Here is a 23,857-nt window from a genome sequence, read left to right on the forward strand (position 1 = left end):
GGAAGTGGGTTGAAAAAAAATTTTGGGGGGGGGGACTTCAAGGGGATGTCTTAAGAATCGTTTTGTCATTTAAAGATTTCACCTGCCCCCCCCCCCCCCCCCCCTCCACCATATATTATGAACGCAGCCTAGAGACCTGTCTTAACGGTGACATCGTGGGTGCTAACTCTATTGGCAAAAAGCAGTCGCAACGCCTAGAGTTCTGAGATTCGCGCGCCATTCAAGAAGTAGTAGCTGTGTTACAGCTCGAGAGACGCTGTACTCGTATTAGGTGGGTATTGCAACTTCAATGACTAAAATATATTTGCCATGTGTTACTGAATGTTGATACTAACAAACTCTTTCGGATTTAACAAAATATTTTTAGTTAACGGTGGGAAATCAATTAATTAGACTAAAAAAACAAAAACAGATTGGAAAATACCTTGGTTTTACGGTTTTCACTCACCCTTCATCCCAAACATTACTGTACACATGCAATAATATTGAGACAACGAACCACAGACTGATCGCTTTGCTTATTAACATATAAATGGATAGATTGTAAAAATGATAGAATTGCTAGAATTAAAACGGTTGTTTCATTTATTATGGAAGAGGTGCGCTTAGAAAAAATCTGATGACAAATTACAACAGCTTGCAATTGATGGTTTGCAAGCGCTCCCAAGAGAGTCAGAGGACCACCCGAAAATTATCAGTCTGGTAACGGTGTACTCTGTCCAATAAAACTGTTATTATTATTATCATTATTATCATTATTATTATTATTATTATCATTATTATTATTATTATCATTATTATTATTATATTATTATTATTATTATCATTATTATTATTATTATTATTATTATTATCTTTATTATTATTATTCGAAAGACAACAACATGGTGGCCATCTTGGTGCCGTTAACAATAGATGCTACTGAGAAATCTTTTGTTTAATGGCAACAACGCTCTCCCGAGAGGTCGCGATGACGTAACGTGCAATCGAAGAATAGTGCAGTTTTACTAAATAGTTAGCAGATTTAAATTTAGAGGCTATTTAGTTGATCTTTTTTTCCACTTTTTTAATTTGATGTCTCGTTCGCCAACTAGCATTTCAAAGGACGTCAATCAAAAAACTGCAATTAAAAAACTAATATCTTGAGGGAAATTATGGACTGAATTATCAAACTCATTAATAATGCATGAGGAAAACACAACAAAAATCATGACCGTGAAGGAGTTTGATAAACTTTAACTTGGATTTTCTCCGCTAGATTTACCGGCTCTTCCCTTGAAAATTTTAGTAGACCACAAACCTAACCTAGACTTTTGATAAGTAATATACAATATTCGCGGCCTTCTTGTATACGCACAGGTAGCCCAAGCTTGGTTTCTGTGGTGTCCTGTTATAAGGAAATGTATGGGGAATCATCAAAAATTTTAATAAAATCATCAAAACGTGAAATAAAGCCTCGAAATTTTACCCTGTCATTGAGAAATAGCACTTCTTTTGCTCTGCGTGGTTATTTTTTGAATTTAGCCCGTTCTAAGGATTTTTTCCCCCACTTACTGGTGGGGGAAAAAATCCTTAGAACGGGCTAAATTCAAAAAATAACCACGCAGAGCGAAAGAAGTGCTATTTCTCAATGATAGGGTACAATTTTGAGGCTTCATTTCACGTTTTGATGATTTTATTGAAATTTTTGATGATTCCCCATACATTTCCTTATAACAGGACACCACAGAAACCAAGCTTGGGCTACCTGTGGTATACGTAATATGTGGTTTACTCTTATTATGAGATTTTATAGGATTAAGATTTAATCCTCTAAGAGCTCTATCACAAAGAACAAAGAGTCCCCAGAGTACATTGGCATTATATATATTTGTGTAACATTTGTATTGGTGCTATATATATATATGTATATATATATATATATAGTAAAGATTGGATTAAAGACGAGACATGTTCACTGTAACTCCGAGTTTCGTGCTTACGCACTCATCAGACAGATTTTAATTAAAGTCTGTCTGATGAGTGCGTAAGCACGAAACTCGGAGTTACAGTGAACATGTCTCGTCTTTAATCCAATCTTTACTAACTGAACTGTGCCACTAGAAAACTGCACGATCATATCATCCACGGCGATGAATTCTACATGGATCACACTAGTTCTTACTGGACTGCTTGGGACAGCATACGCCACAGGTAATGTTAAGCGGAATGTTTCTTTGGGTAGAAAGTTTCAATTCTCGATCTTCATTACCTATACTATGACACCTCGATACTTAAAACGCATTTTAGGCATACGCCACAGGTATAGACCCCTTGCTTTGAATTCCTAGAGGATTGTTCTGAAGACAAAACAAAAGGCCGTCCTTCTTATGCAAAAAAAAAAAAAAAAAAAAGCTTAGTGCAAGGGGTCTATTAGCCATTCCGAGGTTGAGGAAGTTGAGGGGAAAAAATTGGTTTGAGTTGGCAATTGTTCTGGGAACTAAACAATAGGCCGTCTCTTCTTATATGCAAAAAAAATCCATTGTTTTTCCCCCACAAGAATTAATCTCGGGACTCAGTGCAAAGGGTCTATCCATTAGCCATTGTCGAGGAAGTTGAGGGAAAAACTGTTTTGAGTTGGCATTGCGGTGTATTGAGGGACTGTTTGATTGGACATATTTCCAAGATGGCGTCTATTCCGTCCCCTAAAACAGGCACAAATTGCACTGTAATGCCAATTCAACTCGACCCAGTTTTTCCCTCCACCTCAGAATCGCTATAGATTCAAAGCTCGTTCCTTCACCAGCTTTTGAAATTGGATTCCAATCCATGAAACAAGCTTTGAGAGACATTTTCATATCTCTAGCTGTATGACTCTTGACCCGCATTAGTGCAAATATAAAACTAGTAATCACCATCGCTCTAGATGAGACTGCCATCTTAAATCAGCTAGTACCCGAGTAGGCAAGACATGGTGGATTCCTTATCGAGTGGAATTAATCTACGAACAAAGAACTGAACCAAGTTGTACTCAGTTATTTTTGCAACAAGTGTGCTTTTTCAGCCGAGGCTTGATCTCGAGCACAATACAAAGTCCCGCTTAACCCGAACGGAAGAAAACTCGGAGTCTTCACCTTCACATGAAAAAAAAACACTATGAGTAAAACCTCTCTCTTTTAATTTCTATTCATAGGTGGCGCCAGTTGGGGTTATGGAAAGACCAACAAACAAGGTAAACAAACATGAAAAACTTGCATGGGGGCTTATTCTTTTGTCAGTGCTTTTGTACTGGGGAACCTATTAGAGGCTGGGGGCTTAATATAGTGATCAATTTTCGTGATTTTTTGGAAATTTACAATTACTTTCATTCATAATAGTCTTGACAGGTGAAAGGACCTTTAAAGGCCTGCCAAGGGAAAAGGAACACAACGTTCCATAGGGCTGGGGGCTTATTACCACAGAAACCACCATAGCGTGGAAACGAAAGGAAACAACATGCCATTGTCACGCCCACATACATTCACGTTTTTTTCTCAAAACATAGAAATTGCTGTTTACATTCGTTAGCGGCAGTTTGATAAAAGAGCATAGGAGAGGACAATCAGAGCCTTTTCAAGCCACGTTTTGTAAAATCACAAAGGAAAAACGAAGAAAATTTAAAATAAATGTATACTATACTTTACATCATGTACTTTGGCGTATTCAAGCGGACTTATCGCTGGACGGGACTCACCTTGAGATATCCCAGTCTTGCCGGCGTCCATAGCTGGATATATATATATATAATCACTAGCTTGCATCGATCTTACAACTTACGTCATTAATATTAATAACTGATCCTTACGTCCACACAGCGTATGGTCCAAGGGACTGGGGAGAAGTTTCACAATACTGTAACGGTCGTTCCCAGTCTCCTATCAACATCATTCGAAGGAAAGCCGTCCGGAAAAATCTCCGTCCTCTTATTGTTGAGTTTGAAAACGAACAAGGGGAGGTGACGGGAACATTCAGCAACAATGGACACTCTCCGACATTTACTGTGGATAAAGGTAAAATAGTCATTATAAGACTATAACATAGCTTGATGTCTTTACCATTAGTGTGAGAGACAAAGGGTTCTTGTGAGTCAAAATAGGGGGAGAGTGCTGTGAAGCAGACTGGGGTCACCAAGGGCATATTAAGAAGAAGCTTCTCAAAATGAAGATCACTCATACAAAGATACCTTCATTTCTACTTGACATGTTTACCATCAAAGGGTTCTTGTGAGTCTAGCTAGGGTGGGAGTGTTGTGAAAGAGACTGGGATCAGATTGGGTTTCCCAAAAGAAAGATCAACTACTAAAGAAATAGAAAACGCGCGCGCGTGCTGTGTGCAGTTATAAAGCACGCGGGGGTTGGCAGAACACAAGAGAAGTGTTAGGAGAAGCACGAACCGTAGCGGAGTGCTTTTCGACAATTCTCAAGTGTTCTATCAATCCCCAAGTGCTTTATAACTATACACAGCACAGCAGAGCAAGTTTTTTATTTCTTTTATAAAACAAACATTAAAAAAATTGTTATTTTGGATACGAATAACGCAACTAAAAGTTCGCGCGCGTGCATGTGCTCTCATAAATCACGCGCTCTGAACCAATCAAAACGCGACATTTATAACAGTTATTTTATAAACAAAGATAGCTTTATTTCTACTTAAAATGTTTACCAGAAACGATTCTTGTTTGCAGCTCAAGGTGGAGCAAGCGTTGTGAATCCGATTGATGAACAAAAATTCATTTTGGATCAGTTTCACTTCCACTTTGGCTGTGCAGACTATTCTGGGTCTGAGCATACTGTTAATGGTAGAGCATATGCAGCAGAGGTGAGTCTATTATCATCATACTTACATCGTCATACTTATTCCTTACGACCAAATGACATTCGAGATTGTTTGATTGGAGATGGCGTGGTGGTAAAACGCTCGCCTCTCATTGAGTTGCGACACTACTGGGTACTTTGCAATGACCATGGGTAATTAGCAATGACAATGTCTTTCTATATTCAACATATTTTATTTATCCATGCCAGTACAGTGTTACTTTTCTGTGGATTCAATCATACTGTTTTGCTTGCTTTTATCATCAAAATTAACCGCGGCATTCTTAAGATATGACTTCCATAATTCTGATCTATCGGATCCCGACTCACTGATTGCCCGATTTCACGTTGTTTGTTTTCCTCTAGATGCATATGGTGTTTTACAATTCCAAATACGACAACGCAGGAGATGCAGCGACAAAACCAGATGGTTTGTTGGTGATCGGAACATTTTTACGTAAGGTTAGTTTGGTGTCTTCTGCTCTGCTGTGCTCTCCCCTCTCTTCTAACACAGCCAACTTCAATCACTCCAATTATTTTCTCAGAAACAGTTATTTTGAATCAATATAGAAAGAGGTCTATATGTGTATATCAAGAGCTTAATGTAGCGTTGATAATTAATTAGCAAATATGGAATTGCTTACCTTGTTTTCATCAGAGCAAGACTGCATCAAAAGAACTTACAAAACTGGCTCATTCATTGCCGAACATCAAAACAGAAGGTTAGGGAACGAATGAAAACAAAATGAAATAGAGGATATCGCCAAGTGCCCATGTAATATTCTGTTTATCATATAATTATCCATAAAATCAACTTAACAAGCTTTTTATTACTATAAAAAGTTTTTATTCATAAACTAATAGCTTAAATACACATGGTAACGATATTTTCACATGTGAAAATATCAGTTTTTCGAAAAGGAGAAACATAGGTATTTTATGAATAATTGTATGATAAAAAATAATATTTCATGACACATTATTCCATAATAATTGCATATTAGTTGTAGTCGATATAATTTTCGTTCTTTTCACTTTCATATCAGGAAGCGAAGTGAACGGGATTCAGGTAAAACTGGATAGCCTTTTTCGTGGTTTGTCGTCTGGTAACAGATCATACTACACATACAAAGGATCACTGACCACCCCTGGATGCTACGAGTCTGTTAGATGGGTGGTACTCAAGACTCCTATTAGCATTGACAAACGAGTAGTGAGTATTTCTAGTTTACACGAGTTGTCTCTCCTAAATAACACCAAGCGGAAAAGAAATCCTTTTTCAAAAATATAATTACAATCTGATGTATAGCATTTCTCGTAAATGTTTGGATAATCATCAGCGATAAATGGTGGATCAATAGCCCACTTCCGAGATATGCTTTGCTTGTCACGCACAAAGGTTTCAGTATGAGGCTACGTGCTAAATTAAATTAATTCTTACCGCCTGTCACGAATGACTGAGCATTTAGCACGTAGCCTCATACTGAAACCTTTGTGCGTGACAAGCGAAGCATATCTCGGAAGTTGGCTATTGAGTGATCAATCGATCGAAGGGATCAGGCGAATGAATAAATTCGGAGTAACCTAATGTTTGAGTACGAAAAGAATGGATCGTGGGGTAAAATATAGTAGTAGGACCATTTGACTAACATGTTTACAATTTGAACACTAAAAAAAGTAAATATAATAGATGTAATCAAACCGCTGTGACTAAAAAACATATTATTTTTGTTTATTTCCAGCTGAAGAACTTTAGACTTTTGCAAGCTACACATGGCTACCATCACGGGAAATTGTGCAACAACTACAGACCCACCCTACCCCTCAATGGGCGAAAAGTTCAGTTGAAAGGCTGAACATCAAATGCCTTGTAGGGATTTTATTAGGAATGTAAGATCACAAATATAATAAACAAAAAAACATTAGAAATCAAAGTTTCTTTTATTTAGATTATTTTGAATGGATTTCTCACTTGATCAGTTAATGGGGCATCAGGTGATAGTGTAGGATGGGTTGTGCAATTGATCAGTTAATGGGTCATCAGGTGATAGTGTAGGATGGGTTGTGCAATTGATCAGTTAATGGGTCATCAGGTGATAGTGTAGGATGGGTTGTGCAATTGATCAGTTAATGGGTCATCAGGTGATAGTGTAGGATGGGTTGTGCAATTGATCAGTTTGTAGGTCATCAGGTGCTAGTGTAGAATGGGTTGTGCAATTGATCAGTTTGTAGGTCATCAGGTGATAGTATTGGATGGGTTGTGCAATTGATCAGTTTGTAGGTCATCAGGTGCTAGTGTAGAATGGGTTGTGCAATTGATCAGTTTGTAGGTCATCAGGTGATAGTATTGGATGGGTTGTGCAATTGATCAGTTTGTAGGTCATTAGGTGATAGTATTGGATGGGTTGTGCAATTGATCAGTTTGTAGGTCATCAGTTGCTAGTGTAGGATGGGTTGTGCAATTGATCAGTTTGTAGGTCATCAGGTGCTAGAGTTGGATGGATAGCCAACTAATTGGTTTTGTCTATCTTTAGGAGGAAGGGCGTTATGCTTTTATACGATGCGGATTTGGTATTGTCTGTTTCTATCTATTTTTGTACATATTTTGATGTATTTTTCGTTATTTCAATAAATATAACATTTTCAAGGTTATTTAATTTATTTAATCCAAAACCGCTGTTTTACGCTTAAAACTTATGTTAATTTACTGCTATTCTTTGATTTGAAGGTTTTCAAAAGCTCTTTATCAATTGATTCAATATTTCATCACAAGTCACCAGGCGACTAAAAGAAGTACACCTTACGGCCTCAGAACCCATGAGTTGCTCGCAGACCTCTGAATCGCATTAACTATAACACAGAATGAAACATCTGAACAACTATATTACTACAAGTGTATATCAAGAATTTATACTTTTATTTAAATATTCAAATATTACGACACCACAGAACAAGAGATTGGGCTGCCGCCTGTGAACTTAACTACCAAAAGGTAACACATGCAGTGTGGATAATGACTTTACATTACCTCCTTGTCTTGTTTCGCCATACCCCCAAGACCCTGTATAAATATATCAAGTATTATTATTTGTTATCAATGAAAAACTAATACCTTTGTAGAAATATATGTAATGACTAGGTTTTGCCGACTAGTGAAAAGACGCAAAAAGGTTCTAAGAATAGTTCGTGAAAAATCAATAGTCTAGCAATGGTGTTGCTGTGGTGTTGAAACGAAGCTTGTGGAACTATTTAACGTGATGAAGGGCATTTTGCAACAGACAGCCCAATCTATTGCTCTGTTGTGTTTCAGTATTTGAATATTAACGGTAATATTTCTTAGCGTGTAAATAAAGTAGTTTTAAGAATACCAACCACATTCCTTGATAGCTTGTTGTATCTTTGATGTTTTTGAAGAATTTTGAATTTGATTTTGATTTTGAAGCCAGTTTGGTGCGTTTTTATGGAGATATGTTTTTTTTCGTCCTCCTACTAAAGAAAATGGAATTTCCATTTCCAAGAATAAATGTGGTAGAAAGCATGGCCACACGAGTTTTCATCTTTAAGATTAACTAAGTTAAAGTTGATGCATCTCTATTACTAATTGTTTACATCCTACCACGGACATTCCCATTGCTGAAGAGGCAGCAACCGGTAGCAGCCTAGCGCGAAAAGTGTGGAAAAGAATTGTATTTAGCGCTGTATATCTTAATTCCACTTAACGTTTACACACCCAACCACGGGCAGTTCAAGTAGAAGATGTACACTAATGTTTAGTGGGGTTCTCTGAAACAATTTTTTGTTTACAGTCAATTCAAAAAACGTTGTCGTCGACCAACTCAAGCCTACGCGACTGGACCGAAAGGAACTCTGGGTAGCAATCATTGAAGCAGAGTTGACTCCATAATTTTATCTGACTAGTTATGCCTGGTTTAAGTTTACAGCACGAACCTTCGTAGGCGAGCGGGAAGTGTTGAAGGAGACGTCTTTTTAATGCCTTCATATTTTCGAAATTGTGAACTGAATCATACCTACTTTGTTTTTCTTTCCCTAAACCCAAAGACATGCATTTAATGGATTTTTTCTCGCCATTATTATCTTATTACTAGCGGGAACAATTAATTCAGAACGAATATTTAACCGCTTCAGTGATTTTTACCCATATTCCTTTCGGTCCAGTCGCGTAGGCTTGAGCCGGTCGACGACAACGTTTTTTGAATTGACTGTATATGAACGATTTTCGTAAAGTAGCTTTTTTAAAGTGATCTTAAACAGTCTTACCTTAGGGATTTGAGGAAGTCTGCTCAACTTATTCCACTATTTCGCGTCCTTGGATTACATCTAAAATGTAGCTTGGATAAGGCTCTTGGTAATTGGTGGGATTGAGGTACCAAGAGACTAAATTTATTACACATTTAAGCTCGATATCCGTGAAATAAAGCCGTGAATAAAAACCATATCAGTGAAGTGATACGATATCACTTCACGTAAACTGTAGTAACTGTAACTTGACTACGATAGTAGTCAAGAGTGACGAGATAAATCTCTATTTAGTGTTTATTTCTATCAAATTCAAGATGAATTTTGTGCTTCTTACATTTTTAATTAAGCTTAATATCTTGAATGATATTGAATTGGAAACGTATAATTATTTAACATTTTGAAATGGTGTAAGTCGGTTAAGGATATTTAAGACAATAAAACATTTTGTGTGTGTTATATATCGAGCTCGAGGACTCGCTCGTTCGCGATATGATACGGAAAAACTCGTGAATAAAAACGATATCAAGTTCTTAACATGTGATAATCTCCATAATAACCAATCGGTTGATATATTAGTAAATGATTGAAACTTAGGCAAGAGAAAGAGAGAGACAGAAAGACAGAGATAAGGTTGGGAAAAACTATAAAAAATAGTTACCAAACCGTCGTCACCAAAAGTTAGTTAACATTATTTAGCTCTTTTTGTAGTAAGGGACTTTCCTACTTCATTCGTCTTGGAAGGAAGCATTCTAGTAAGATGGTAACGCTTTGGATCACTTATTGGTTAAAGAATCATTATTCAAATGACCGTTCTGATAGCCTTAAGCCACTCATTATCATCGTTATTTTTGCGGATTTAAAATGGAATATATTTTTTAAAAACTAAGGAAAATATCTAACCCGAACATAAAAGGAGGAGGGGCTCTTCTTCCACTAAAATGAAATAGAATTTAGAAGCGGATCAGTTTTGCAGAGGACAGGGTAGATGACAGGGAAAACCGGGGAACCTGGAGCAAAACCATATAGTTGATAGGAAGCGGAGAAAAACCACAAGAATGTCGTTACCCGTGTCTTACATTAATACAGTTAATTGCAACGTGTGCTAAAAAATCCTCCCTTTTCAAAGATACAGCATAGTGATCCTCATGGCTTTCACGCTTCTTCAAACGTGTCAGTGACAAACAAATGCAAAGGGGTAAATATAACTTCTCAACTTTTTTATCAGTAGTCGTAATTTCATTGACACTTATTCGTGCAATGATATTTTTCGTCCGTTAAGGGGTTGGGTGGGTCTGTAGTTGTTGCACATTTTGCCGTGATAGTAGCCATGTGTAGATTGAAGGGCTCTGAAATTATCCAGCTGTAAAACAATACAGAAATTTCCTTAATTTAGAGAAATAACATAATGATAAAGAAAAAGACCAAGTAGAGATGGGAAAAAATACAGGTGACATTCCCAAGAGGATTATTTTTTTAATCATCTTATATAATAATTTGTAAGAGACATATAGAGCTTTAAGTTGTGACGTAATTTTGGAACTGCTCGAGTGTTAAAATAAGGCGAATAATAATCAAAAATTCTATCTTTTAGAAATTAATAAAAAAGGAAATTCGAATTTTTTCCCGCGTTTTCAGCCCTGCAGTCGTTTTTCCTTGCGCCACGAAAGCTCTATTTAGATGAGCGTTAGGCCAAATAACAAATTCACATTTGCCCAACCTAAAGATATGCGTTATTAAATTAGTAAGGCTTCATTTGTAAATATATATTACAGTCTGTTTGCTTTAAAAAATCAGTTAAAAAGGTTCTGTTAATATTCTTTATTATTTGCTTGAATAAACAGTATTTTTATCGCAAATATTTCATTAATCTGATGTTCACATTTGATCAATTTGCCAAGACGATATGGATTTAACTTTTCTCGTTCTGCACGTTACAGGCAATATTAACAGACAGCCCGGCACTCCTACGTCTGTAAAGTACCATCTCCCCACTCACTACATCTCTATATTTAACATTGATATCAATGTTGATACTTACGATTTCTTGATCAGCAGTGATAGGAGTCCTGAGTACCACCCATCTAACAGACTCATAGCATCCAGGGGTAGTCAGGGATCCTTTGTATGTGTAGTATGATCTGTTACCAGACGACAGACCGGGAACCAAGTGATCCAGTTTGGCGGCAACTCCAGCTTTCTGAGATCCTTGAAAAAAGATAGAAATAAACTTGTTGAGATCCATGTAGAGAAACTAAAAAAGATTCTTTGCGGTGAAAGTTATTATTCTCATTTTACTTCATAAAGATATCAGTACATATAAAATTTAAAAAAAAACATAAATGGTTTTCAGGTTTAATTCTTGTAACTGATTTTTTCTCCAGGTTCTCCGGTTTTTCTCCCTCCGTAAAATCGTTGTAAGTATAGTGAATGTAGCCGGCACTAGTGTCGTCGTAATACGTGTAGAGCAAAACTCCCGGAAGAGCCCCATACGAGGAGTTATTGCATGGTTGTAAAATATAAACAGAATTTTTTTCCAGGATTTCCTACCTTCTTTTATTATTGCCCTCAAATTCTGTGAAAACGTCTTTAGTTCTTCTCCTCCACTAGACCCCTGAATAAAGTACAACGATAATTATATATCTATTAGTTTATTCTTTGATATTACTTGATAGCTACGAACTATAAGCTAATCGACAAAGCAATGCCTGTGCATTACCTTTTTCAGGAAAACACCAATCACTGTCAAGCCGTCTGTTTTAGTGGCAGCGGTCGAAAAGTCGCCATATTTGGCGTTGTAGAACACCAGGTGAAGCTGAAAAAAGAAAAAACACAATGTTGAGTTGTTTGAAAAAATAATAGCTTGGCATTCTGTGTACATAATATGGTGTACTACAAATGCCAACCTCTCCTGGGTAAGGCTTGCCATCAATCGTGTGCTCTGAACCAACGTTATCAGTACATCCAAAATGGAAGTGAAACTGTACGAGGACGTACTTCTGTCCATTAACTGGATTGATCACACTTGCTCCACCTTGGAAAAAGATATATAGGAAGGAGATCATGAATCTAGGAAAGTTCTCAAGTAGAAAAATAGATAAAGATCCTAACCTCGGAGCAACTTACTCTTTTCAAAAATATTGTAGTTTTAATGACTTTTCGATATTTGAAATAAGGGTAAAACACGCTTACACTTTGGTCTTTCACCTCTGAGTCCTACAGCTTAGGTCACTGTTTCAATTCCTCGAATACCCGCACATGTTTTGTTTTTTGAGTGCTCTAGACATGTCTAGAATGTTAAATGTATTGATAGTGAATGTGGAATGTGTCGTATATTTAAACATTTGCCTTGGGCTATGAAGACTCTTAACACGACGTAAAATAAAGACTTTAGTTTCCCCTCCACATATAATAAGTTCATTGATCAAAACCGTTAGTCGAAAGGAAATTGAAAAGTTTGTAAGAGAATACTTTTTACTATCGACTATTTCCTATTATTCCGAGGCTGAGGAAAAACTCGGGGTATAGTTGGTAGGGACATATTTCCAAGATGACGCCTATTTCGTCTAGCTCTGCTCAGTTTCTTCCTCGACATCGGAACGACTAATAAAAACCAGGGGATAAAAATTGCAATTGGGAACTCCTAAAAGCCTTCTTCTGAAAGTGCTGAGCAAAAAGGTACCTTTTGATCTGTCCACTTTTAAAGTAGGAGAATGTCCATTGTCAACAAGAGTTCCTGTCACAAGGCCACCCGCGTTGGCGAACGAAACGCGCAAGTCGTGGTCATCATCATCATCATCATATTCAATATTATCTCGGATAATATTAACTGGAGACTGGGCACGACCATTACAATATCTGGACACGTGACCCCAATCTGCTGGACCATACACTAAGTACAAGAGTCAAAAATAAATGATGTCAGTCAATAATCTGCATACTAATGAGAATTGGTATTGTCATGCGCACGTTTGAACAAGTATGATGTAATATAAATTGCTATAGCAACAAGTCAAATTACTCACCACCACCACTGGTCTTGCCATAACGCCAAGATTCTGTTAAACAAGATACAATTGCATTTTAAATGACATGCTTTAGTATTACTGAAGGTGGTGTTATGGAGGGTTTAATACCGAAAAAACGTTTGGCGCAGAATAGGTGCGCAAAGTAGAAGGATCTCTAGACCTACTATTCGCAGTACAGAAAACTTGCAAGGCCGCATTCGCTCTGCAGTTTACAATCTTACAAGCCCTTTTAGTTTGCTCTTTAAAAACACACATTTTAAACAAGTTCAGTATTAACACGTACGCAATCGAATAGCGTGATGAGCTAGAAAAAGCGCAAGAGCATCTTCAAACACCACGCTTTCTTATATTCAATCTTTATAACAGGGTTAAAAATTGTAGACTATTCTAATGAAGGCAAAAATATAAAATTATAGGAAAATATTAGATATTTCATCTTCGTTTAGCACTCTAATTTATCCTTATTTTCCTCCACCTATTCTTATTCAGTCCTGCAGTGGTGGGCTTTTACATATACTTGGTACTCACCCGATGCTGATACTGGTCCAAAGATTACAGCCATTCCAACTATAATCGTCGTCAAGAGCATGATTGCAGCCAGCTAGTGGAATCACAATAACAAGAGTAAATTTAGTGTTTTTCTTTATCGCCAAACCAATTTAAGCGAAGTGGTTATTATTTATCACTTTTATTATTTAGGCGCTTTCTATCAAGTGCAATCGCTCCGTGCGGCCAGTTCTAAGAACTGGACCAACGTGGCCCGAATCAGCTACAAGAACTGACGCTTTCCATTTGAGAACTGGCCGCTAAGACCGTTGGGTTCGACTCTAATGATGAAAAGGACCTTTAGTCTACGTCTTGAAGATTTGCTGTACGCGTATACTATTTTTCCTTACAATATAGTGTGTTTTAAGCTTTCCTATTTATTTGTTGTCAGTTATACTAGTGACCCCTTTTCTTTCGTTTATTAATGGCAAAGGGCGGGAAACGTTCTGAGGACACGCCACCTAAAGCAAAGACTGAGAAAATCAAGGAGAAAAGGAGTTCCAGTTGATGTGAAACGAGATCTAGTCAGATCTGATCGAACAGAACTAGTTTCATTCTATTGCGGACCTAATGTATCTCCAAACAACCCGAAGATATTCAAAAATCAAATTTGCTTATCCTACTAAACGTTATTTTAAGATCTAAATATTTGGTTGATCTGGTAAAAGAATTAAAATAAATAACTGAATTGTATTGTTTATGTCTTGGCGAAAATTAAGTGGATCTTTTTGCGATGACAACGAATTTTTGAAAGTGAAATTGTTAAAGAATTAAGGAGATCAGAGAATATAGGTAATATTGAGTGATTGCATCGATTTGCGTTAAGTTAGCGATGTTAAGTCACTCTATACGTAAAACTCTTACTTTTACCAATTGAAGTTGCGAACCAAAGACAGAAGAAATTACCTGTTGTCGTCGTTATATCATGCAAGAAGGTCAGCAGTTTAAAAGAGCTTCGCAAAAGAATTGTCTCTTTTCAATAATATCAAAAATAATGACCCCCCAGTCATAGCCCGCCCAACATGAATCAGAATGATATTTTTAGACCGTCAAGACCAAAGTACTGCGCATGCTTGAGAACTTGGCGGGAAATATGGCGCGTTTGTCACTAATTAATAAAATTTTCTAAAATTTGTTCGTAACATCGAATTTATAAATAATTTTCGAAATATTCTTTCAGCTCATAAATAACTCTTTTGATTTTTATGCTATTCTATCAAGAAATGTCTGTCTATCTCTCTCAACTGTCTTGGAAAACACTTCGTGTATCTTGTTATTACCGGGGAACCAAACTTGCTTTGTGAAATTTTGTGGAGCAAATTCTAGAAACGTAAGACAAGTGCCGTGGGGAATTAAGAAAAAAAAAGGAGAACGTTTCACACAGAATTTATGGCTGACTCAAAATAACACAAGAACAAATGGTGTCCCTCGTTTTTGAAAAAAATGAAATTTGAATATTGCCATTTTCGTAAGTTTACGAAGAAAGCGGACGAAAACTAAGATTCACTAAAAACTTCTGCTAAAAACATCTACTCTGTGACCTAAGTAATAATAATAATCCTAATCATACGCCCTATTTAAATAGGTCCCATATAGCGCTTGATCCACTAGTTGCCAATTGTAAGCGCTTTACATAATTCTATATAAATGTATAATATAAAAAATAATATAGAAATCATAAGACTAACCAAAATAAATACTTTTATTATATAATTACCAATGAAATATCTGTTTTTCTCTATTTCGAAAAATTGATATCTTCACACGTGAAAATAACATGTTATTTTCACGTGTGAAAATAACACCATTGCGATGGCTATTCAAAAATACACGGAAAGAATTGCCTGAAAAAGCCAAAACATACTTCATTGATAATTATATAATAAACAGAATATTTCATGGCCGCTTGGAGATACGAATTTTATCTTCTCGTGTTGAAAATTTCTCACTCGTTCGCTACGCTCACTCGTGAGAGATCTTTTCAACACTCGAAGATAAAATTCGTATCTCCGCGCGCCCATGTAATATCCTCTATATATCGAAAAACTAACAATTTAATAGTGAAATTGTTAAATTAAATGATAAAATGACCAGTGCACCAAATTTCCTAGTGTGTTACAATGCAAGCGGTATTTCTATTTGATAATCAGGCGGTATTTTTATTTAATAATTGCAGGCGGTTTAAGGTGGCTCGATGGGGTTTTCTCGACCCTCTACCTTTTCACTTTCAAATTGCTAATTCGCGGACTGACGCAAACAATTCATTGGAAAAGAAAACCTTTCGACGTTTGAAGAGAAAAATGAAATTTTCGAATAAGCAAATTTTTTTTTACTGAAATCGAAATTATAATAAATAGCTATTATTTGGTAAAAAAAATGTTTTTAAATTTCTTTCGTTTCAACACTTAAACATTTATTTATTTTAATAATACTTAAATATTTATTTACAGAAATAGCTAAAAATATTTGAAGAAAATATAGAGAATAATACCAAAATGCAATGTTTTCTTCGCTCAATAAACCGGAATCAAAAGCAAAAACGTATACAACACCTTATCTTCTAGTAATTCTATAGTCCTATCCTGTAGTGGAGGCTAAACATAGTAATGACTCTGTAGACACTAAAAAACGTTGAAACGCTCGCTGGGTTGTTGAAACTATTTCTGTATTTAACGTGAATCAGTCGAAGTACAATAAGAAGAATAAGTTCACAGTATAAGGTAAGTTGGGTAATTTGATCGAATGAATCGAGTGAGGTTTCTAAACAAAAACAAACAAAATATTACAAACTAATATGAATATAAGGGAAATAATGCACTAGCTACATACCTGATACGAAAAAATCAACGAATAATAATACGGATGATTTTGCACGTGTAAAACAAAACTCGAAAGTAAAAAACTACCGCGCAGGCCTGAGTCTGATTTACCTTTTTTGGTAATTTATGTTAATTCGTTGTTACAGACTCAATCACTTCTCATGATCGTAAGCTACATAGCAGCCATTTATTATTATTATGGCAGTTGTATACTTAAGGATGCCTTGGCATAATCACATTCAGTCAGGCCGAGGCTAGCTGTGACCGACTAAACAAAACCTATCTAGATATATTTACAGTATTAAAACTGTAAATTAAATTCTATCTACATTCATAAATAATTGTCGCTAACTGTTCACTATTGTCCATATTGAATATTTATAAGACATCAAATATTATATGATATCTCTAAATTGATATGTTAATTAAAACGAAAAATTATAAACTAAAATAAATTCATATATACAGTTAATAAATAGTGTTCGGTTGAGATGAACCATTTTATGAGAGAACTATAAAGGTCCTTGTAATGTTAAATGTACTTGATATTACAGACTTTTGCATGTTAAATAAAGTCTTGTCAGCTTTTGTCTTGCCAAGGAGTAGTTTCACATTTTCTCGGGTTTCTGATGAGTATGCTCCTAGTACATCTTTGGTATAACCCTTGTGCTGCTGTTTGAGTTCCAATCTTAAAGGTGCGTACTTGGTGGTCTTTTCCTGGTCTTTCTGCTTCCTGTTCTCTATCCAAGGACAACTCATATCTATGATATTTACTGTCTTCGTCTCGTTGTCAACTACTCGAACATCTATTCGTTGTTATTATTATTATTATTATTATTATTATTATTATTATGTGCAGATTATTGAAACTTACGTATGCAAATTTATAAAAATCCTATAGGGCGCACAAGCGTAGCCTATAGGATTCATGAGCTGTTTACAATTTCCATCAAATTTAAATATATATGTACATGTATAAAATGGATCTCTGATTAGTAATTTCAAAAGAAAGATAAATAAATAAATAAGAGTTTTTGTAAATTTAAGAAAAATGTTCTATACTAAAAATTGTTCTGTGAAGTTTAAAATACTTATCTATTAGTCCGATAAATATATCTATACGATAATATTAAATGTCCTTGCAATATGAAGCGTACTCGATATTACTGATAACTGCATTCGTCGCAAAATCTCCTTTGTCTTCTTTCCCAACAGTTCCCTCAGGTTATCTTATTCAAGCAGCCAGTTGTAAATTGCCTGTTTTCAAGAGAAATTTACAATTGTATATGTAGTCAACAAATTGTAAAAATAAAGTTTCCTTTATTATTATTATTATTATTATTATTATTATTGTTATTATTATTATTATTATTATTATTATTGTGATCTGTAGACGTGGCGGATTTGTTATTCAGCGCCACAACGAGATGCGTGATCTTGAAGCAGAACTGTTGAGCATGGTCTGCAATAACGTTGAAATAGAACCAGTACTTCAAGAAGTTAGTATAGGAAATCGCACGATCTCGAGTACAATTTGGAAATTAATAGACACTCGTAATGTTTTGAAAGTTCTTTAATTGCACTCGCCTAAAGGCTCGTGCAATTATAAGAACTTTCGAAACATTACTCGTGTCTATTAATTCCAAATTGTACGAGAAGATCGTGCGATTTTTTGTTTATAGTTCACTCAACAAAATTTCAGTAAAAAATGCGAAACGACGCCGTTCATCTCCGTCTATTTGACGGCCGATTTTCAGTCCATCGCGCAACTGAAATGCATAAAAAAGATTAGTTCTTACGGCTTTAAAATTTTATTCATGTTTTTTAAGTACAAAATGATAGAAAATAATTGTTTTGACATTGTTTTGGCCTTGTTGCCATAGCGACTTAATTCGGTACTCCTACAGAGTACAATTAACGCTATAATTGTACTCCTCTCGACCAATCAGAGTCGAGTAATTTTGTTGAATGTACTATAACAGGAGAACTCCTGACCAGAGGTTCTAATAAAGCTTCTGATGCTCGCCTTGACGTTCATGCACGTGGCTTTTGGGAAATGCAGAGATCTGCATTCTTTGATGTTAGGGTGTGTCACCCAAATGCAGAGTCCTACAAAGACCTCACCCCCCAGCAAATATATCACCTGCATGAGAATGAGAAGAAGCGCAAGTATGCTAGCAGAGTCTTGGAAATTGAACATTACTCCATTAGTATTCACTACAACTGGAGGTATGGCAGATGAGTGTAGAAGATACCACAGTAGGCTCGCCGAACTAATTGCAAACAAGAAAGGAGAAGATTATGCTACCACTGTATCCTGGATACGAGCAAAGGTTTCTTTCTCCCTTTTGAGATCAGCTCTCCTATGCCTGAGGGGCTCAAGAACCACAAGAAGAGTACTTAGGAACAAAAAGGACATAGACTTGGATGTCGAGACTCTGCAAATGCAGCAATTAGCTAAATATTTTTAAAACACTCATCAATAATTCATGAAGGAAACACAATAGAAATCATGACCATGAAGGAGGTTTTATATCTGATTTAGAAAACTCATTAATAATTCATGAAGAAAACACAATAGAAATCATGACCATGAAGGTGATTTTATATCTGATAAAGATTCGTCTTCATTTACATAAACTTTAACTTGGATTTTCTCTATCAAACTTGGTTCATTTCGTAAAGAAATCGGTACAGTATGAGAACAAACATCATGAGTTTTCTAAGCCGTTCAATAATCTCGCAGATCGTGTTTTATCGGGTCTAAAACCACTCGGCTGCGCCTCGTGTTTCATACCCGATAAAACACTCCTGCTCGTTTATTAAACATTACATAGATTCGTCTTCATTTGCATAAACTTTAACTTGGATTTTCTCTATCAAACTTGGTTCATTTCGTAAAGAATTCGGTACAGTATGAGAACATACATCAGGAGTTTTTTTAAGCCGTTTAATAAACTCGCAGATCGTGCTTTATCGGGTCTAAAACCACTCGGCTACGCCTCGTGTTTTATACCCGATAAAACACTCCTGCTCGTTTATTAAACAGTACAAATCCCCCATAATGAATGTTTGGCATTATTATTATTATTTTTTTAACATATATTATTAGGATTAGTTTTTACTAAATATATTTTATGGTTATACATTAGTAGATATATTTTTATTATAGCATATTTTATTATAATTTTTCTTCTTCTCTTTTTTTATTTTATTTATTAATTTGTTGCAAATATATTTAGATATTGTATATATAGATTTTGATTACATTCTTTGGCTAGGATCCTACGATAATGCATTATTAAAGCTACTGATTGTTAAAATTTATTATTATTATTATTATTATTATTATTGCACAGCAAAATACGAATATTACAATTCTTTTGCTGGTATATATTAACCTTCAGTTCGAGATTATTATTAATATTAAAGCCATTTAAACGTTAATAATTCAGCGGCTTTTGAACGCAAGCTCCGAGGCTCAAATCGAGTGCTGAATTAATAGCAATCAGCCCCATTGGAGAATGGATTATAACATTTACTTAAAGGCACAATATCAAACTATTTGATTATTACAGGGCAAACCCTTTTATTAGTCTATCATGTGTTTTGTATTTCAACACAAAGCTCTCCACATCACTAGGAACATATTTTATGACTCGTAACCATAGACCTTTCTGCCGTTGAGGGGTAGGGTGGGTCTGTAATTGTTGCACATTTTGCCGTGATGGTAGCCATGTGTAGCTTGAAGGCTTCTGAAAATATTCAGCTGTAAATCAAAGAAAAAACTTCAATTAGAGATAATAGTAGATAGCGTCTTCTTTCTAGAGTATTCTAAATTCCCTCTCCGTTTTTTACCCGTAGGGGTGAGGGTTGGGTAGCGGCTGCACACAGGCTAGAGTTTTCGTATGAGTTGGAATCATACGATACTGAGTTAAAGCACGTGTACGACGAGCCATAACACTGAAATGGCTTCCCAATCTCTTCCAGTAATTCATCCTATCACAACGCGTAGTTACGGTAACAGTAAGATCGTTTCCGGTTTCACAATCTTACGAAAACCGCTGTAATATTGAGCTATTTACTTGCAAATCATATTTTGCTACTCTTGTGATAGATATTTTTGTGTTATCGTTACCAGGCTCTTATTGATATTGGAACAAGTTGAAAACTGTAGATTTCTTTATATATAAAAGAAAAACAAAAAACGGACATACATCGTTTTGATTCACGCTAATAGGACTCTTGAGCACCACCCATCTAACAGACTCATAGCATCCAGGTGTGGTCAGGGATCCTTTGTATGTATAGTATGATCTGCTACCAGACGACAAACCACGAATTAAGCGCTCCAGTTTGACATAGATTGATACTTTTGCACCTTCGAAAATAACATGAACACGTGTTAACACAGTGGCTAATATTATTCAGTCAAATCCAACTAGTGGTCTATCATGCTGAGTTCTGATTGGATGAGCTAATACTGGGCTATAAGTTATAAGTCCTACTAGTAGCGAAAAGTGATGGTTCTATATTTGACCGACTACCTGGATCTATATATTTGGCCGACTAGTTGGATCTATATATTTGGCCGACTTTCTGGATCTATATATTTGGCCGACTAGCTGGATCTATATATTTGACTGACTAGTTGGATCTATATATTTGAACGACAAGTTGGATCTATATATTTGGCCGACTAGTTGGATCTATATATTTGGCCGACTAGTTGGATCTATATATTTGGCCGACTAGTTGGATCTATGTATTTGACCGACTAGTTGGATCAAGGGCAGATCCCCCTTCAGCAGAAAAAAAAACTAAACTAAACTAAAGAATTCCGACTAGTTGGATCTATATATTTATAACTAAGTATAACGATAGCTTAGTGGCAATTTAAAAGTTCGTTACCTTCTGCTTTGATCTTTCTGATGCTTCTTGTTAACTTATACATGCTATAGTCTAGTCCGAAATAGCTCTATATTTATATAAAAAAATAAGCAAAAAGCTCCATATTAATTCAATTTATTGAAAGGCTGCTTTCATGTTATGTTGCTGGAAACAATCAATGATTGTGTATTACCTTGTTCAGGAAAACACCAATCACTGTCAAGCCGTCTGATTTGGTAGCAGCGGTGGAAATGTGGTCATATTTGGCGTTGTAGAACACCAGGTGAAGCTGAAAAAAGAACAAACGCAATGTTGTGTTGTTTGATTAAATAATGCCTTAGCACTCGTTTACTGTGTACATAATATGTTCTCCTATAAATACTAACCTCTCCTGGGTAAGACTTGCCATCAATCGTGTGCTCTGAACCAACGTCATCAGTACATCCGAAATGAAAGTGAAACTGTGCAAGGACGTACTTCTGTCCATTAACTGGATTGATCACACTTGCTCCACCTCGAGTTAATCAAACAAGACAAGCAGTAAAAATAATGAATCAAAATGAATTGTAAAAGTAAATTGAAATACAATCAGTGATTGGATGGGGTATGACCACGTGACTAGCTTTGAGAGACTTACTATCTATGTAGCAAAATTGTACCTTTCTCCACATTGAAAGTTGGCGAATGCCCATTGTTGACCAGAGTTCCTTTTACAGTCCCAGAAACATACTGAAAGTTTACACGCAGTGGACGCAAGCTATTATCATCATCATCATCATCTTTGACTTCATCACGGACGATGTTAACTGGAGACTGGGCACGACCATTGCAATCTTCGGACACGTGACCCCAGTCTGATGGTCCATACACTAACAAAATGAAAAGCAATTATATCATGGACGATCTAAAGTGCTAATAAGACTGAAAAATTCTGTAAGTTTTTCAGGTTTACCTTCACCATTAGTCTTGCCATAACCCCAAGTCCCTGTACAAAGAAGGGAAAATTATACAAATTATTTCATCCAATTCAGTTGCAGTTGGTTGTTCGCTAGGACCAGTTTTAACTCACCTGCTGCTGATGCCAGGCCAAAGAATCCAACAATCAACACTATGATCCGCATCAACATCATCGTTTTCTTAGATATGAAACGAGAAAAGTCATCAATATCGTAGAAAATAAGGGCTTGGCTGGTTCCTAGCTCATGAATTAAGGTGAAAACGAATAGATTAAAGGGTTTTGTTAGGAATGAATATATGCAATATTTATCTGTTTAAAACATTTGACAGATTCAAAACACTATTCTATCAAGAAAACACTTATAATTTTCTCTCAGAAAACCGCGCAAATAAATCAGATGTTCCTTTTTCGGTTATTCTACTTACCATTTGGAGTAGACGCGAGCAGTAATCTCCCAATGCAGACCCAAAGTGAATTGGAGAACCGAGTTGTTTTGACTCATAATATATTAACAAACTATGGTCAAAATATTCCGTTGTTTAAAGAGCTTATCAGGTGCACAGTCCTTTCATCCCATGTGTAAATAATTTCCTTTCATTCGTCCAACACCAGTCTTTCTTCTCTTCACGAACTTCAATCTCTGCTCAAACAACGAGTGCTCACTCTAGACAGTTAAATAACTGTGTTAATAAAGCGCGCAGTCCTTTAAAGAACATTTCAATGTAAAGCAAAATACAGACGAGCAAGATTTCTATGACAAGTTTTGCCTTGACACATTTTACTTGTCTAGAATGTTGCTGTACGTGGGCACCATGATTACTTTATGGAATTGTTTCTACCACGTTTTATTATTTTTTAACGAGCTTTGGTAGTACTAGTGCATCATTCATTCCTTCGTTCATCCATCCATCCATCCATCCATCCATCCATCCATCCATCCATCCATCCATCCATCCATCCATCCATCCATCCATTCATCCATTCATCCATCCATCCATCCATCCATCCATCCATCCATCCATCCATCCATCCATCCATCCATTCATCCATCCATCCATCCATCCATTCATTCATTTAGTTGCCTTCCGCTCTACAAAATTACCATAACTTCTTTCCCACCCATTTGACAAGTAAAAAGAACTTGTACTTACGCCACCCACCCTTCCTCTCCCTACTCCCTACTAATTGAAACTACATAAACTACAGGTCAGTCCTGCGAGGCTTATTGGAAAAAATTTTACACATTTAGTTAAACTAGACTCTTTGTAAATTGTGTGAAATTGACAAGTGAGGTCGTTGTGGCAGATTCTGTAAGAGGAGTAGAAACCAAAGCTACACATGACAACAGTAATATTTTGCATGCAAAAGTGAAGGCCACTATAATTAATCTACAGCTGTAACCACTAAAGATTGCTTAACACGATGATAGTTTTAACCTTTTTATCTCAATCTGATATTTTTACTGTTTGTTACAGTAGTTATCACTTGCAAGAGATTCACGATATGGAAAAGTTTTAAATTTCAAAG

At 36.0% G+C, this 23,857-nt stretch overlaps 2 protein-coding genes and 1 long non-coding RNA gene across 4 annotated transcripts; 1 reads left to right on the forward strand and 2 right to left on the reverse strand.

Annotated features, from left to right (window-relative positions):
- The first annotated feature begins 155 nt into the window (after nt 1-155).
- On the forward strand, nt 156-7,667 carry LOC116306269 (carbonic anhydrase 2). Of its 2 annotated transcripts, none has more exons than XM_031716295.2 (9): nt 156-271; nt 2,104-2,193; nt 3,173-3,211; nt 3,834-4,028; nt 4,703-4,836; nt 5,199-5,294; nt 5,491-5,554; nt 5,879-6,045; nt 6,575-6,767. In XM_031716295.2, exons 2-9 carry the CDS (start codon nt 2,133-2,135, stop codon nt 6,686-6,688), a joined length of 870 nt encoding a protein of 289 aa, XP_031572155.1. In that variant the 5' UTR covers nt 156-271; nt 2,104-2,132; the 3' UTR covers nt 6,689-6,767. The 2 variants fall into 2 exon arrangements, with proteins under 2 accessions (XP_031572155.1, XP_031572154.1); XM_031716294.2 differs by lacking the exon at nt 156-271 and adding an exon at nt 7,561-7,667 and having other exon boundaries at nt 2,022-2,193; nt 6,575-6,722.
- On the reverse strand, nt 7,552-9,999 carry LOC116306270 (uncharacterized). The gene is made up of 3 exons (XR_004198244.2): nt 8,205-9,999; nt 7,861-7,893; nt 7,552-7,682 (listed from the first exon to the last, which is right to left on the reverse strand). It is a non-coding gene; the product is annotated as an uncharacterized LOC116306270 (long non-coding RNA).
- Nucleotides 10,000-10,294: 295 nt separating this feature from the next.
- LOC116306277 (uncharacterized) lies at nt 10,295-22,838 on the reverse strand. The gene is made up of 19 exons (XM_089024346.1): nt 22,756-22,838; nt 22,442-22,508; nt 22,325-22,357; nt 22,032-22,241; nt 21,759-21,886; nt 21,566-21,661; nt 21,394-21,460; nt 20,700-20,863; nt 20,149-20,251; nt 17,025-17,222; nt 16,493-16,593; nt 13,646-13,718; nt 13,115-13,147; nt 12,772-12,981; nt 11,996-12,123; nt 11,809-11,904; nt 11,640-11,703; nt 11,131-11,297; nt 10,295-10,452 (listed from the first exon to the last, which is right to left on the reverse strand). Exons 1-19 carry the CDS (start codon nt 22,756-22,758, stop codon nt 10,339-10,341), a joined length of 2,055 nt encoding a protein of 684 aa, XP_088880472.1. The 5' UTR covers nt 22,759-22,838; the 3' UTR covers nt 10,295-10,338.
- Nucleotides 22,839-23,857: the final 1,019 nt, after the last annotated feature.

This window comes from Actinia tenebrosa, unplaced genomic scaffold, assembly GCF_029948245.1.
Source record: "Actinia tenebrosa isolate PJP-AT-01 unplaced genomic scaffold, QUT_ActTen_1.0 PGA_scaffold8__29_contigs__length_14323225, whole genome shotgun sequence".
Classification (NCBI taxonomy): domain Eukaryota; kingdom Metazoa; phylum Cnidaria; class Anthozoa; order Actiniaria; family Actiniidae; genus Actinia; species Actinia tenebrosa.

Coding starts and splice junctions, on each gene's coding strand:
- LOC116306269 (XM_031716295.2), top strand. CDS start 2,133: ATGAATTCTACATGGATCACACTAGTTCTTACTGGACTGCTTGGGACA. Junction 3,212..3,833: donor TGGAAAGACCAACAAACAAG/GTAAACAAACAT, acceptor ACGTCCACACAG/CGTATGGTCCAAGGGACTGG. Junction 6,046..6,574: donor TTAGCATTGACAAACGAGTA/GTGAGTATTTCT, acceptor GTTTATTTCCAG/CTGAAGAACTTTAGACTTTT.
- LOC116306277 (XM_089024346.1), bottom strand. Junction 20,252..20,699: donor TTAGCGTGAATCAAAACGAT/GTATGTCCGTTT, acceptor TTTGATTTACAG/CTGAATATTTTCAGAAGCCT. Junction 13,719..16,492: donor CGTTGATTTTTTCGTATCAG/GTATGTAGCTAG, acceptor TGATTCCACTAG/CTGGCTGCAATCATGCTCTT.